The sequence below is a fragment of the Bos mutus genome, chromosome 16 (genome assembly GCF_027580195.1).
Source record: "Bos mutus isolate GX-2022 chromosome 16, NWIPB_WYAK_1.1, whole genome shotgun sequence".
In the NCBI taxonomy this organism is placed as follows: Eukaryota; Metazoa; Chordata; class Mammalia; order Artiodactyla; family Bovidae; genus Bos; species Bos mutus.
Genome location: NC_091632.1, coordinates 35,478,262 through 35,492,801, shown reverse-complemented (window position 1 = coordinate 35,492,801; position 14,540 = coordinate 35,478,262). Strand labels below are relative to the sequence as shown.

At 56.3% G+C, this 14,540-nt stretch overlaps 1 protein-coding gene across 2 annotated transcripts in view; it reads right to left on the bottom strand.

Moving 5' to 3' along the window:
* PRKCZ (protein kinase C zeta) overlaps positions 1-14,540 on the bottom strand; it is a 100,012-nt gene that overhangs the window by 15,751 nt on the left and 69,721 nt on the right. For both annotated transcript variants that reach the window (XM_070385072.1, XM_070385073.1), the window contains 5 exons: positions 11,023-11,108; positions 5,147-5,278; positions 4,488-4,569; positions 2,945-2,997; positions 1,738-1,926 (listed from right to left, as the gene is read on the bottom strand). In XM_070385072.1, the coding sequence (XP_070241173.1) occupies positions 1,738-1,926; positions 2,945-2,997; positions 4,488-4,569; positions 5,147-5,278; positions 11,023-11,108 (542 nt within the window). The remainder of the gene's footprint in view (positions 1-1,737; positions 1,927-2,944; positions 2,998-4,487; positions 4,570-5,146; positions 5,279-11,022; positions 11,109-14,540) is intronic.

Here is a 14,540-nt window from a genome sequence, read left to right as displayed (position 1 = left end):
TCTCCCAGGTGCCCACGGAGAGTTGTTCCTGCACCTCCAGGGGTCTCTGGCTCCTCTCTACCTCCCTCTTAACAGCTTCACTGTGTCTTTTCTTCTTTCTGTCTCAAATTTTCCCCTGCTTTTCTCTAAAAGGACACTTGTCCCTGGATTTAGGGCCCCTCCAGATAATCTAGAATGACCATCCCAGGATCCGTAATCACTTCTTGCCAAATAAGGTCCTGCTCACAGGTTCCAGGGATCAGATGCGGGCCACCCCTCAGTCCATTGACCAGGACCCAGGCCCGGGGCCACAGGATGGCAGAGTCTCACAAATGCACACAGCTGGCCCCTCTGCCAACTCCTAGTGTCTCATTCTCCTGAGACCACCTCAAAGTCCAGGCTCCAGCCCTGGCCCTGGCTATGTGATGATGCCAGGATCAACCACAGCAGTAACCCTCCCTGGAGACCTCTCCTCTCAGCATTCTAGAAAGTGCTCCACCCCCAAAGACACCATCAATCCTCCAGCCAGCTGTGCACTGGGCGGGGACTTGGAATCACCTTGCAGGGCTGTGACCAGCAGTGAAGACGCTGGGCCCCACACCTCCCAGAGGCTCCGCTTCCTCAGCTGAGAGGTAGGTTGCACCAGCTCAGTTGTGAGCTTAGCACCAGGGGCTGGCGGCCAGCTGGGCGGTGTGTGCACTGCACAAATGCACTTGCTGGGAGGGCAGGTGGGGACTTGGTGAAGCCCTGGCTCTGCCCTCTGAGCTGCAAGCCTGGGCAGCCCTGCCGTGGCCCCCACTCCATGTGTATCAAGTCGTCTCACAGTGACATCATCATTGCTCCCTCTGAAGTCACTCTGCTTCTAAGGGACATAACCCCCATTCAGGGGTCAAAGAATAGATCAAAAGTACACAGAGCCAAGAAGCCCATGAAAAGGTGCTGAATGCCTGTCAAAGCCACTAAACACCCGCTAGGACAGCAATAATCAAAAAAGAGAACACAGCCAGTATCGGCAAGAATGGGCAGAAGTGGGCCCTCGTGGCAGAACACAGCCAGTATCGACAAGAATGGGCAGAAGTGGGCCCTCGTGCATTGCTGGTGGGAATGTAAAACGACACAGGGGAAGACGGTTCAGTTGTTCCTCAGAGCGAAACACAAGATGACCCTACGACCTGACAGTCCCCTCCCAGGTGAACACCCAGAGGAGTAAAAACAGGGACTCAGCTGCACAGACGTTTACGGCAGCCGGAAATGGAGACAAGCCATGTGCTCATCAGGGACGGACACACGCCAAACGGGGCCTGTCCATAAAACACAACACAGCTGAGGCCTAGAAGAGACGGAGGTGTGCCGCGCCTCGATACACTTGGGTGGACCATGAGAATGAGATGCTCCGTCAGAGAAGCCAGACACAGAAGGTCCCACAGCACATGGTTCCATTTACATGTAGCGTCCAGAACAGGCAAATGCACAGAGACAGAAGTGGCCGGGCGGCTGTGGGGCTGGAAGAGACCGGGGAAAGACTGCTCACGGGGAGGAAACGTCGCGGGCTGGGCGGTAGCGATGGTTACCCAATACCGTGAATGCGCTAAAAGTCACTAAACTGCACACTGGAAAGCGGTAAAAGCACACATTCTGTTCTGTGCGCGTACTTGCACGCAGAGGAGCAGACAGGGAGGCCTGGCGTGCTGCAGGCCGTGTGTCGCAGAGCTGGACACAACTTGGCAACTGAACAAGTGGGAACAGATGCAGTCTCACCTCGTCGTCATGGACCAGCTCCTTCTTTACCACCTTCATGGCGTAGACCTGGTCGTTCTTCTTCAGCCGCACCAGCAGGACCTTGGCGTAGCTCCCGCGCCCGATGACCCTGATCAGGTCGAAGTCCTGCAGCCCGAGCCCCTGAGATATCTTGATCCCGTCCATCCCGTCGATGACTGGCTTGAGGTCCTGATGGGGGTGGACAAGATGCGAGGAAGCGGGAAGGGACTCATCATCCCCCATGCCCTCCCCACCCAGGAGCAGGCCCCTAGAGCTTCTGATGGAAGGAGCAGAGATCCAGGAGCCATCACCAGTCACAGGTGGCCCCTCTGTGAGCCAGGAGGGATGCTCAGGGCCAGCCTGCCCTGACTGCTGAGGAAGTGACCATGGGCTCACACACCCCAGGGCCATTGGTGCTGGGATCAGCTCACCTGGCCCTCCCCAGGGGGCACAAAGCATAACCTGCTAATGCCTCGGGAGACCCGCCACAGCAAGCGTCACTAGAAGCGACCGTCGATGGCAGGGAAAGGCCACGTGCGCCCCTCCTGAGGACTCTCTGAAGAGGGTTCTGTACTGGAGGAAAGGTAACTGAGTGCTCCTGACTCATTCCAGACACAGACGACCAGGAGAAAGAGCTCAAGTCCAGAGGGGACAAGGACCTTGGGAAAGGTGTGGCCTCCCCAGGTGCTGCGAGGAGGTTCAGTGGATGGAAGCTCCAGCTGGAACCGCCCTCGCACGGGACCAAACTTCTCAGAGCCTCATTTATCACCCAGAGTCAAACTGTGCTGTTGTGGTTGGTAATATAAAGTCCCTACTTGTTCAAGGGCCCCATTCCTGGCGCGGAGCTCCTAACCCCAGGGGGTTCCGGGTGCAGAGAGCCAGCAAAATGTCCCTTTGTCATGTTAACGAACCGCCTCGAGGGAAGTCTCTAGGTCACCTGAGGGTATGGCTGGTTGCCAGGGGAACCAGTCCTGGAATTAGAGGGTCAGTCCCACCTCCTGTCCGGCAATTGCCTCTGTGCTAAATGTCTCTTAAGACTTTGCAGACCTGTGACCCTGACGCCTTGGTGTATGCAATCCCTGATGCCCACCAGGCCGCGTCTCCCCGGACACTTGTAGTTCACCTTTAAGTTCCCACAGTGGCCCCAGAAATGAGCTGACGGACCTCTATAACAGAGACAGACACCGATGAGCCACTTTCTACTCACCTCAGCATCATCTTTAATGTTGTCATGTTTCCGGGTTGAAGAAATATAAGCAACTGGTGAAGAGGAAGGAAAAAGGTGGGGGGGGGGTCACCGGCATCATCAGGGATGTGGCCCAGGACCCAGGGACCCCATGGCCTCTGGCCCTCTGTGGACACGCAGTGCCGGGCCAGGCCAGGCCCCCTGCTGCTCAGGGGGCAGGCCTGGAGCAGCTGCTTCTGCCTCAACTAGAGACTCGGGAGAACAGTTTCCAGAGCCCACCCCCACCTGCCGACTCTCAGCTTCTGGGGCTGAGGCCTGGGAATCTGCATTTGTGACAACTTTCCCTCATGGTTCTTCTAGAAGTAAGCGGGCAGAAGGGTTTGATGTCGAGCCTTCCAGTCTCTGTTCTCAGTGTGTGCAGATGGGTGGGTAGACAGGTGGGCAGGTGGATGGATCGTGGGTGGATGGTGTGTGGATGGTGGGGGTGGGTGGAGAGTGAGTGGATGGTGGGTGGACGTGTGTGGATGGTGGGGGTGGATGGTGGGTGGGTGGATGTGTGTGGATGGTGGGTGGGTGGATGTGTGTGGATGGTGGGGGTGGGTGGAGAGTGAGTGGAAGTGTGTGTGGGGATGGTGGGGGTGGGTGGTGGGTGGATGTGTGTGGATGGTGGATGTGTGTGGATGGTAGGTAGGTGGACGTGTGGGGGTGGATGGTAGGTGGACGTGTACGGATGGTGGGTGGGTGGACGTGTGTGGGTGGTGGGGGTGGGTGGTGGTTGGACGTGTGGGGGTGGATGGCAGGTGGAGTATGTGGATGGTGGGTGGGTGGACAGTGAGTAGACGCGTGCGGATGGTGGGGGCGGATGGTGGGTGGATGTGTGTGGATGGTGGGGGTGGGTGGAGAGTGAGTGGACGTGTGTGGATGGTGGGGGTGGATGGTGGGTGGATGTGTGTGGATGGTGGGGGTGGGTGGAGAGTGAGTGGATGTGTGTGGATGTGGGTGGACAGGTGGGACAGGTGCGTGGGAGTCTCCTTTACATAAGGTGCTGTACTGCTTTGTGCTCTGTGGCCTCACATCACCCCTGGGGAAGGAACAAGTGTTTATCGAGTGAGGCCTAGGCTCTCGTACACCCTTGTGACTATGCACAGAACTGCAGAAGCTCAGAGCAGGGCCATCGGTCAAAATGGAATCAAAATTGCTCTCTGAATGCTTCTTAGCATTAAAAAAAAAAAAAAAATTCTGTACAACCAAAAAAAACAAACCTACTGAAACCCAAGAACTATGCAATACTGGGCATGGCAGACCTTTCCAGAGACGAGTATCTGTGGTGGCCACTGCATTAGAGCCTCATAGAACTCCCGAGGTTGGAACAGAGGGAACCCCAGCCCCAACCCCGACTCCCATGGGCAGCAGCACAGAAATGTGGGCGCCCAGGGCAGGCCAGCCTGCCCACTCCTGCTCTGGAGAGGCCGCCCCAGCCCTGCAGCGAGCGGCCATGCTCACAGGCTCTGTGGGAGACAGGAGGATCTAGAAAGGGTTCTGGGGGTGGGAGCAGCAGCCCTACTTCCATCGCTCTCCTCGGAGGGAAGGTCCACGTCGTCGCTCTTGTCGTCCACTGCAGGCTCCTGGGAAGGCATGACGGAATCCTGCAGAGACACAGGCCGAGTGACCAGGCAGTACCACACGGGGCTTCTGGAGACACTGCATGACCGGGACTCACCTGTCACATACACTGTGACGTCACAACACACGTCATTCACCTGTTACAGCATCGCCCTGAACATGGCAAGATGAGTACTGAAATTACCTGCGTTTCCACAGGCGGAGGTGGCCGCTTAGCCCTCAGGCTCCACTCTTCTAGCAGGCGCTTATAAAATGTGTCTTTTCACATAGTAACACTTAGTCCTGTCAGCCCTGCCCTCATCACACGGCGGCCGCAGTCAGGCCCTGGCTCCAGGTTCCATGGCTGACATCACAATTGAGGCAGCTCCCTACTGGTGGACCCTGGGGCCCCAGTAATGCTGGGGGACTCCTGGGGCTTGAGAACAGGCCCCGACCCAACTGCTGACCCAGGCCGTCACTCTGCAGCCCCTATGTCACCCCCTCTTCTCGTCTTGTGGGTAGCAGGGATGGGGTTAGCATCCCAGCTGGGCAGAGGGAGGCCGAGGGTCCCCAGGGGCAGCAGTGTGGACTGCACCCCAGCCGGCCAAGGTGTCTACTCACCATATGCCTGCTGCAGGTCAGTGGGACGAGCACGTAGCAGCGCTTATGAACCAGCAGTTTGCAGTGGATGCACCTGTAGCCCTGCCTCGCGAGGCCCCATATCCTCTCGCTGCACTGGCCGCAGTATGCTCTCTGCGTGGACAAGAATAGGCACCGTCAGCCAGGCCCGGTGGCCCCGTGGTTCCCCCACACCAAGGGGACACGCTGCCCTGTAACAACACGCAGCCGGGCCTGTGCCCCCATGGTCCCTCCACACTGAGGGGACATGCAGCCAGGCCAGAAAGAGGCCTCTTCATACCTGGTACCAGGCCCCACCCAGGCCTAGTAGCCCTGACTCAGGTCCGTCCCAAGGTTGGGGGAACCAAGGCCCCGAGGGGCTGGGGCTATGCTCCCATAGGACCTTGTGGGCAGATAACGAGACCTCTCCGTGGGCAGGGCCTCCTTGCCTGCAGGACCTGCAGCGGGGTTGCAAATCCAGCCTGGCTGTGCTCAGAACAGCCGAGGGGCCCCGCCTGAGTGAAGTGACCCAGGTGAGAAGGTCATGGGGGAGCCTGACCACTGCATGACCCTTGTCCAAACCCACATGACCCCTGCATGACGAACACAGAGGCGACCATGCCTAGCAACTGAATGCATCTGGATTCTGAACCACTCTAGGGCTCCATGCGATTCAGTTCAGTTCAGTTGTTCAGTTGTGTCCAATTCTTTGCGACCCCATGGGCTGTAGCATCCCAGGCTTCCCTGTCCATCACCAACTCCTGGAGCTTGCTCAAATTCATGTCCATTGAATCAGTGATGCCATCCAACTATCTCATCCTCTGTCATCCCCTTCTTCTCCTGCCTTCAATCTTGCCCAGCATCAGGATCTTTTCCAATGAGTCAGTTCTTTGCATCAGGTGGCCAAGGTATTGGAGTATCAGCATCAGTCCTTCCAATGAATATTCAGGAAATCCTAAAGGATTTCCTTTAGGATTGACTGGTTGGATCTCCTTGCTGTCCAAGGGACTCTCAAGAGTCTTTACCACCACAGTGCCTTTGAGTGTCTGAGTGTCTCCTGCAGAGTACAGGTCAGCAGTGGCCTGCGGCAGGGGCAGGGACTCTGGGTGCAGCAGACCTGGGTGTGGTATAAGCCCTCTTGGAGGAGGTCGCCATTAACCCCGCCACAGCGCCGTCAGAACTTACATAGGACTGGGGAAACAGACTCTTGGAGGGCACAAACAAAACCTTGTGCACTCCAGGACCCAGGAGAAAGGAGCAGTGACCCCACAAGAGACTGACCCAGACTTGCCTGCGAGTGTCCCTTCTAGTACTACTCCACCCTTGTATTTTTCTCAGCATTTTAAAAAGACTTTAAATGGTCAATCTTTGTTCCTCTTGGTTATAAAGGCTTGAGATTCATGATCATGATTGGCTCGTTTGGTGAGAATTTTGTAACTTTTGGAAGTCATAAAACGCAAAGATGAGTGTGTCCAGCAGTGGGGTCACCTGCCTACCACTTGGAGCCCAAGTCGTCTCCTTGGTTACACGGTGTCCGTACATTGGCAGGCTCCCGCTTACTTCTGTTGCAGCCATATCCCATTTACATGTTTTAGCCTCTTTTGTTACATTTAACAAATTTCTTTCCTTCAAGAAAGTTTCAAATTACTCCTGGAGAACAGAAAGGATGCACTGTACCGGCGCTGACCAGAGTGAATCTTCCCCAAGAGTGGGCCAAGGGTGCAGGACCAGCTACTGGCAGCCAGTGGGCACAAGGAGCTCATTTCCCCCCAGGAAGGAGCCTCTCCCCAACACAGAGCACACACATCTCAGTCACAGCCACATGGCCAGCACCTGGGATGGTGCCCAGCACACAGTGGGAGCCCAGTAAAGCTCTGCTGAAGACAAGTCCATGCATGCACACACACACATGCACACACACCACTGCTCACAACTTCAGGAAAAGAAGCATGTACCCAAGTCCCCCACGCTGCTGGAGTTGTCCCGACCCAAGGAGGCAACCACAGGTGATGGGGCTCCCTCTGGGCATGGCCCAAGAGACAGTGATGGCTGCGAAGGCCAGATGCGAGGCCAGCCACAGGGTCACCCCTCCTGAGAGCTCTGACTCTGGCCAGTCCAGTTTAATACTGGCACTGGCGCCTCCACCCAGAAGGGTGACTGCTCATGAGCAAATCCAGGATTCAAGGAGGGAGTGTCAAGCCCGAGACTGCTCTCACCCCTGTTTCCAGCCCGTCAGCATTCATGGAACCATTAAAAAAAGTCACGTCTTTGGGACTTCCCTGGCAGTCTAAGAATCTATCTTGCAGTGCAGCGGACGCAGGTTCAATCCCTGGTCAGGGAACCAAGATCCCGTAAGCTGTGTGGAATAGCCAAAAAGGAGTAGTAATAATAAATAAAAATAAGTATAAAACATAAAAAAGTAATTGACTAATTAAATCATAAAAATAATAACAAAAATGAAGCTTCATCTCTCAGAAAATCATGTGAATTAACAGACTAATGGGTGAAAGTATTTTTCAGTCTGTCTCACGTGCTGCTCGGCTGGCCCCCTGCTCATGTTTTCAGTCATCAACCTCTGGGGCTGCTCTTACGTGGTCACATTGACTGCAGAGTTGTGCAGTTGCAACAGAGACTGCATGGCCCACAAAGCCTGAAACATTTACTCTCTGGCCCTTTGCAGGGGAGGTTTCCTCAGTTCGAAAAGCCCAGGAGAAATCCTCGACCAGCACAGCCAGCCCTGCTGGTGTCTTTACCCGGGTCTCCCCGCCCGCCTCTCACTCCATACTGTCCCTCCCCGCAGGACTCTCTCCTCATAATAAAAGCTGCAGTTCCTGAACCGTCTACCCAGCCAGTCCTGCAGCACAGGCGGCCCATGTGCCATTAGCAGACGCCCCTCCAGTTGTCCCAGGATGGGAAGAAGGCATCTACAGTGCCGAGGCTCAAACCCCTGCACTGGGGGGTTAAAGGCAGGGTTTCTCAGCACAGGGAGGGTGACAGTGATGTGGCCACTCCTCTAGGATGGACTCACTGCAGGGACAGCAGGACAGGGCACCTTAGAGCCACTGAGCTTTTCCCCAACTGCTTTCCAGAAAGCAGGGGTCTGGGTCTGCACCCCCAGAAGTACGAGGACTGTCACTGCATAAACAGCAGCCCGGGGCACTGGCAGGTCTGAATGTCCTGCGTTTCTCTGGTCACCAACAAGGTCAGGGTGCCTGCATTCATGTGCAGTGACCACTCTTGTTCTAACTGACCACTCACACCCTTGCCCAACTTCTGACTTGGGCATTTAGCAAAAGGCCAGAACTCTTTGGTACTAAACACATTTACTGTCTTGATCTCTTATTCCAGGTTCCGCTACAAACATCTTCCCTGTGTGTGTTTCGTGTTCAACGTTTGCGGGCTGCAGATGCCTGGCAAGCGATTATGGCTGAATCTGAAGACCACTCCCCCCGTTCCCCTCTGCCAGGTTTCTCTTGAGACCTGCAGCGCTTCTAGGTTTTGATTCTATTTTTCTGTGTGTGTGTGGCACTGCCAGGCTTGTGGGATCTCAGTTCTGAACCAGGCCACGCCAGTGAACACCTTCCCTGATGATCTGCCCCGACTCACTCTGCTGTGAACCCAGCCCTGGACAGCCCCTCCCTGCTGACTCACACTCAACCAGTATCTCCCTGGGATGGACTGGATGACCCTCCACCCTTACAGGAGACACTCACGCCCTGGGTCCCAGGCCAGGTTCTGATCGCCAGTTCTGTCCCAGAGACTGGGGGTCCCCATTGGCCCCTCGTGCTCCCTGTTCTGGGGTGGATGCTGCACCCCCCTCTTCTCTCTGCAAGTCCCTGGCTGAGCCTCTCTCTCTGCTCGAGATCACTTGTGTCCAGTGAAGGGAGCTCCGCCCTGGGAAGCTGACAGCCCTTGCTTTCGTCCTTAGGTCACCAGCAAAGATGGAGAGACGTGACCTCCTTCGTTGGCTCGTCCTTGTGAGCCCTGTTGACCCCACAGAGCCAGGTGTGCAGCTCCTGAGACATGTGGAGTGACTGCCCAGCGAACACAGGTGGATGGTATGGCCTCCAGATGTGGAGTCTGGGGACCCCAGGTGGGAAACCAGCCTGGGGATGAACAGCGACACGCCCACTTCCCCACCTGTGACGAGCCAGCTCCCGAAAGGCTGGGGGTATCAGGGTTGGCTCCCCCCTTGGCCTCCTGGTGTTTGTTAGAAGCTTGTCGGTGCTTGGGGGAGAGCAGATGGGAGAGGACTAGAGTGGCCACCCTCACCCCAAATTCCTGCTCTTCCTTGGAGAGGAAAAGCCTTGCCCACAATTTTGGGGAGGGGGTGTGGCAGGAGGAGTGCCAGGCTCTGCACCTGACGAATAGAGAAATGAGTTTTCCTCCTAGAACCTGTAGGCAGGAGAGGCCAGGCCCCTCTGAGCAGTCTTGCCAAGTGGGTGGGCTTCATCGTGGGCCAGTGAGCCACTTTGTCAAGAAGGGCGTGAGTGGTTCCCTGAGGTCCTTCAGGGCGGCCTGGCCCATCTGCCTGAGACCATCTATGGCCAGAACCTAACTGGTGCCCAAAGGCACAGGAGAGAAGCTGTCTGACCACAGGCTGGTCAGTCATCTGTTTCTTAACATGGGAGGGCAGGCAGTGGTACCTCGTGTCATCGGGGCTGGAAGTTTCGATTTCTCCAGGTTTCATCTTGTCTGTCTGGGTGCTTCACCGCAGTCTCACGTCCACACCCATCGGGTGGCCCGTCATCCCTGCAGCCCCCGCCCTCTGTCCACGCTCAGTGATGCCCAGCCTTCCCACGTTATCCGACACCCCAAGGACCTCGTGTCCTCTTGTCATTGTTGGAGGAACCAGGGCCCCCTCCTTCCCGACAGACACGCTTCATTCCTCGCTCACTCCTGACACAGCCCCGGGGCCCCTTGGCTGACTTCCCTCCAGTCGTTCATCACAGTGAACGGCACCCGCCACGCTGTGTGTGCCTACTCGTGCCAGGTGCAGGGGCCAGCCTCCAGGTCAGGGTGCCAGCACACGCGGGGCCCTAGGTCAGCAGGTGCTCGGCTGCTGTATGGGACTCAGTGGTGTCCCTCAAATTCATGTCCACCCATAAATGAGGTCAGATTGGGTCCTTGTCATGATGGGCATCCCAGAGGTGAGGAGTCGGGGGTGGGGGTGGGGTGCAGAGACAGGAGGTGGCAGAGGCAGGAGGGCTGTGCTCCCAGCCCAGGGCCTCCGAGGATGCCAGTGACCCTAGAAGCTACACAGAGGCAGGAGGGACTCTCCCTGAGAGCAGCTGGGCCCTAAGAGCAGTCCTCGTTTTGGACTTCAAACACCAGACCAACCTGCTAAGCGCCTAGCCTGGGGCGCTCTGTGTGGGGAGCCCTGAGGCAGGCGGTCTTCAGCCACAGGGCCTCTGCAGGCACCTCCCTTTCCACGTGGCAACAGGACAATGACCACGTGAGCCCCGTGGTCTCTACAGGACACAGGGCAGCGTGAGGAGAAATACCATACGTGTAGCTATAAAGCCTTTGGAGTGAGCTGGGCAGTGGGGCCAGGGGCTGGAGGGCCGTTATCAGGCCTTGGGCTTCACAGGACACCCTTGAGACCAGCAGGGGACACTGTGTGGTAACACATGCATCCTGGTTACAGGACAAATCCAGGGTCCCTTCTGAATGTCTATGGAGTCCCAGTGCCAGGACTGGGGTCATGTGATGGGACACGGTACCTGGAAGGGGGTCATGTGACAGGGACACACAGGTCACATTTGTCAGAAAAGACCTGAGCTGGCGCCTTGCCGGCTCAGGGAGCTCATGAAGGGCTTGTGGCCATCCAGGGCTGAGTGTGGAGCAGAGCCCAGCATCTCCCCCTGGGGGGGACTCACCCTGTTAAAGCGCTTGGCCTGGAAGAGGTGGCCGTTGGCGCGGTACAGCTTCCGCCATCTTCTGGCTCCACGGCGGTAGATGGATTCTGGAGAGAACATGAGAAGAGCGTAAAGAAATGGCCTTGGGGCTGCGAGCCCAGCTCTACCACACGGTGGGTGGTGGGGACAGGCCGCCAGTCCAGGCGGCCCGGGGCGGTGGCCGAGGAGCTGAGACGCCAGCACCCTCGCAGCTGTTCCACACCGCCGGGTGGGGAGATGGTGCCCCGGACGACCCACAAGGACGGCCGTCTGCAGGGGCTCAGGCTGTGAGGCCACTGGGGCCTGTGTGCCCCCATGGGCTTCCTGTCCACTCCCTTCCCTCCGGGCGTGAAAACCAGGTCCCGTTCCACATGGGGACTGGCTCCATGGGAGCCAAGGGTTCTCCAGACCTTTACATTCAATTGTCCAGGGAGGGACCCTGGCCGCTGGGAAGTCCACGGTCAGCCCAAGGCAGGCGTCCAGCCAGCACCGCCCCCCTCCCCCAGCTCCCCTTTAAGAACAAACCTAGGGGCAGAAACAAAGCAAAACCAACCGCACACTTATGCTGAGTTGAAAGTCACCAAAAACATCACATTCCCAACCTGCACCAGACTTGTGTGGAAGCAGCGGCTCATGAAACACGCTGAGGTACACGTATGACCAGGACGGGCGGTTTCATTCCTCCTCAAAAACATTTCCAACTTTGCTCCTTCCCAACGCTTTGAAAGTATGTGAAAACAAAATACTTGGGCTACAACGGGAAGCTTTGTGCTTTTACAGAGGTCTGTAGTGAAGGCGACTTTCATGAGAGTCAGGGAGCTGCCAGGAACATACAGAAGTGGAAACTGTAACGGAGTGTTTTTAAAACAAGCAAATGACCAGCTCTGGCTGGAACCTGTGAAACCTGGTCACAGTGACTGCAAAACCGGCTCCCCTCCCATCAACTGAGGGGTGAAGGGGGAAGCCAAGACGCCAACGCACAAACAGAACGGGGCTCCCCCGCCTATCTTGCCCTGGGCTCCAGGGGTTCCTGCTGATGCCCCAGGGTCCCTGCCTGATCACAGGGCATAGCCCTCCCAGCCAGATCTGGGGGAAGTCTGGCCCCCAGCAGGTCCCTGCCGACATCCACAGGGCTGACTGCCCTGTGTGTGGCGTTCACAACCCCCAGCCGTCCCTGCACGCGGCGGGGTGAGGCACCGAGTGACAGACCCCGAGACACAGAGGGAGCCGGGTTGTCAGGCAGGGACGCGGTGGCACAAGGCTCTGGCCCTTCCAGTGTTCAACACACACACAGCACGAAAGCCTGAAAATGCACCCACAGGACGCCCTTCACATTTCAGTAAAGCCACCCGAAATAAGGAACTCAAAGATGTCTAGCAGCCCCCAGCAGACCAGAAAGCTAGGCTAGGGGACAGAACAGAGCCCTTCGGGACTCCTATGTGTTGAGCAGGGCCGAGGGAACATGGGCGATGTCTTGTTGTCCACAGTGAGAGAAGCCGGGATCCCCGCTGTTGTGGAAGCTCTGACCACCCCCCTCAGCCCCTCTCCACTGCCCCATGTATGGCTGTATTCGGAGGCGGGGCCCCTGGGGAGGTCACTGAGTTCAGCGGTCATGCGTGGGGCCCCCTGATGGGGTCAGTACACTCATAAGAAGAGGAGGAGACACCTGACCTCTGTCTCCACTGCATGGGGACCCAGCCGGGGCAGTGTCTGTAAGCCATGAAGAGGGTGCTCATCAGACCCCGACCCTGCCGGCACCCGGAGCTCAGCCGTCCACCCCCAGACCCTGAGAAGTGAGGTCCTGTAGTCTCTGCTGCATACGGTGTATTGTGACAGTGACTCGAGCAGACCAGACGCCTGCCTCACTCCACACACAAATCATCCCCTCAGTATGTAGGGACTGAGGGACTTCCCTGGTGGTCCAGTGGCTAAGACTCTGTGCTCCCAATGCAAGGGCTCAAGTTCGATTCCTGGTCAGGGGACTAGATCCCACATGCCACAACCAAGACCTGGTGCCACCACACAAATACACTCATCTAAAAAGACAAGGACTGAAACTAAGGGGCAAAATGACAAGTCTTAGAAGGAAACCTGACGATCTTAATCGGAGGTGGAGAAAAACCCTGAAAACAAAAGGAGGAAAGGACACACGTTCACCCTAAGGCAACACGAGGCCAGACAAACCCCCGTCTCATTATCAGCTGTGCCACATGGGCTAATGATTCAGGATACAGGAGGCATGCCCACAAGTCAATGAGGGAAAACAGAAACGGAAACAGAAGATGAGTCTCCTGCAACGCCAAATACTGTCAAGGATCAGAGTAACCGAAGTCGCCTGTCCTTCTGGGGGAGCTCAACCACGGCCAGAATCAATGGTCGAGGGCATGTGTGCTTCCCCGGGACGCAGCAGTCACACTGCTCCTAGGTCAGCGCCTGACAGGCCTCACATGTGGGCTCACGGCCACCGGAGGATGTCTGCAGCCACCCAGGTCCAAGAGGACAGGTGACCTGGGGCATGGCTGTCTGGGAGGACCCTCAGTCAAAACCCAGCTTGAGCCACCCTCGGCCACACAAATGCATCTTCCAAAATCAAATCAAATCAAAAAATCAGTACAAAATCACAGGGGCTTCCCTAGCGGCTAAATGGTAAAGAATCTGCCTGCCAATGCAGGAGACATGGGTTTGATACCTGATCCAAGAAGATCCCATGTGCCGTGGAGCAGCTAAGCCTGTACACTACAACTACTGAGCCTTGCTCTAGAGCCCAGGAGCCACAGTGAAGCCCGAGTGTCCCAGAGCCTGTGTGCCACAGGAGAAGCCACTGCAGTGAGAAGCCTGTGCACCACTAGAGAGGAGACCCCGCTCACCACCATCAGAGAAAAGCCTGTGCAGCAACAAAGACCAGCACAGCCAAAGATAAACGAACAAATAAAAAAATTTTAAGTTATAAAATGGCAGACTGACGTATATGAAATGGGCTCTGTAAAATGACGCCTGTTATCAAACTAAAATGGCTTGCCCAGTGGCTCAGAGAGTAAAGAATCTGCACACAATGCAGGAGACCTGGTTTCAACCCCTGGATTGGGAAGATCCTATGGAGAAGGGAATGGCAACCCACTCCAGTATTCTTGCCTGGAGAATTCCATGGACAGAGGAGCCTGGAGGTCTACAGTCCACAGAGTCAAATTAAAAACCAAGAAAATGGACAGTGTGATGTTTCAGGATGCATGTTCATAAAGGGAAATCATCCTAGTAAGTAGACTGGGACAGTGCGTCAGTGCTGGGCAGGCTGGCTGCTGAGGGCGTGCATATCCACTCCACTGTATGTTTCATAACATGCGTGATTCCCATGTTCTTGGGGTGCCTCAAAGGCTGCAGTAAACAATATACAATAGGAACTGTAAAAACACAGCGAGGGGCCAGAGGTGGCAACAACATGGTCATAAATGAATCTCAGATCTTAGTAGAAACACTGAGCTCTGTCTCTGCACAGAGGCTCC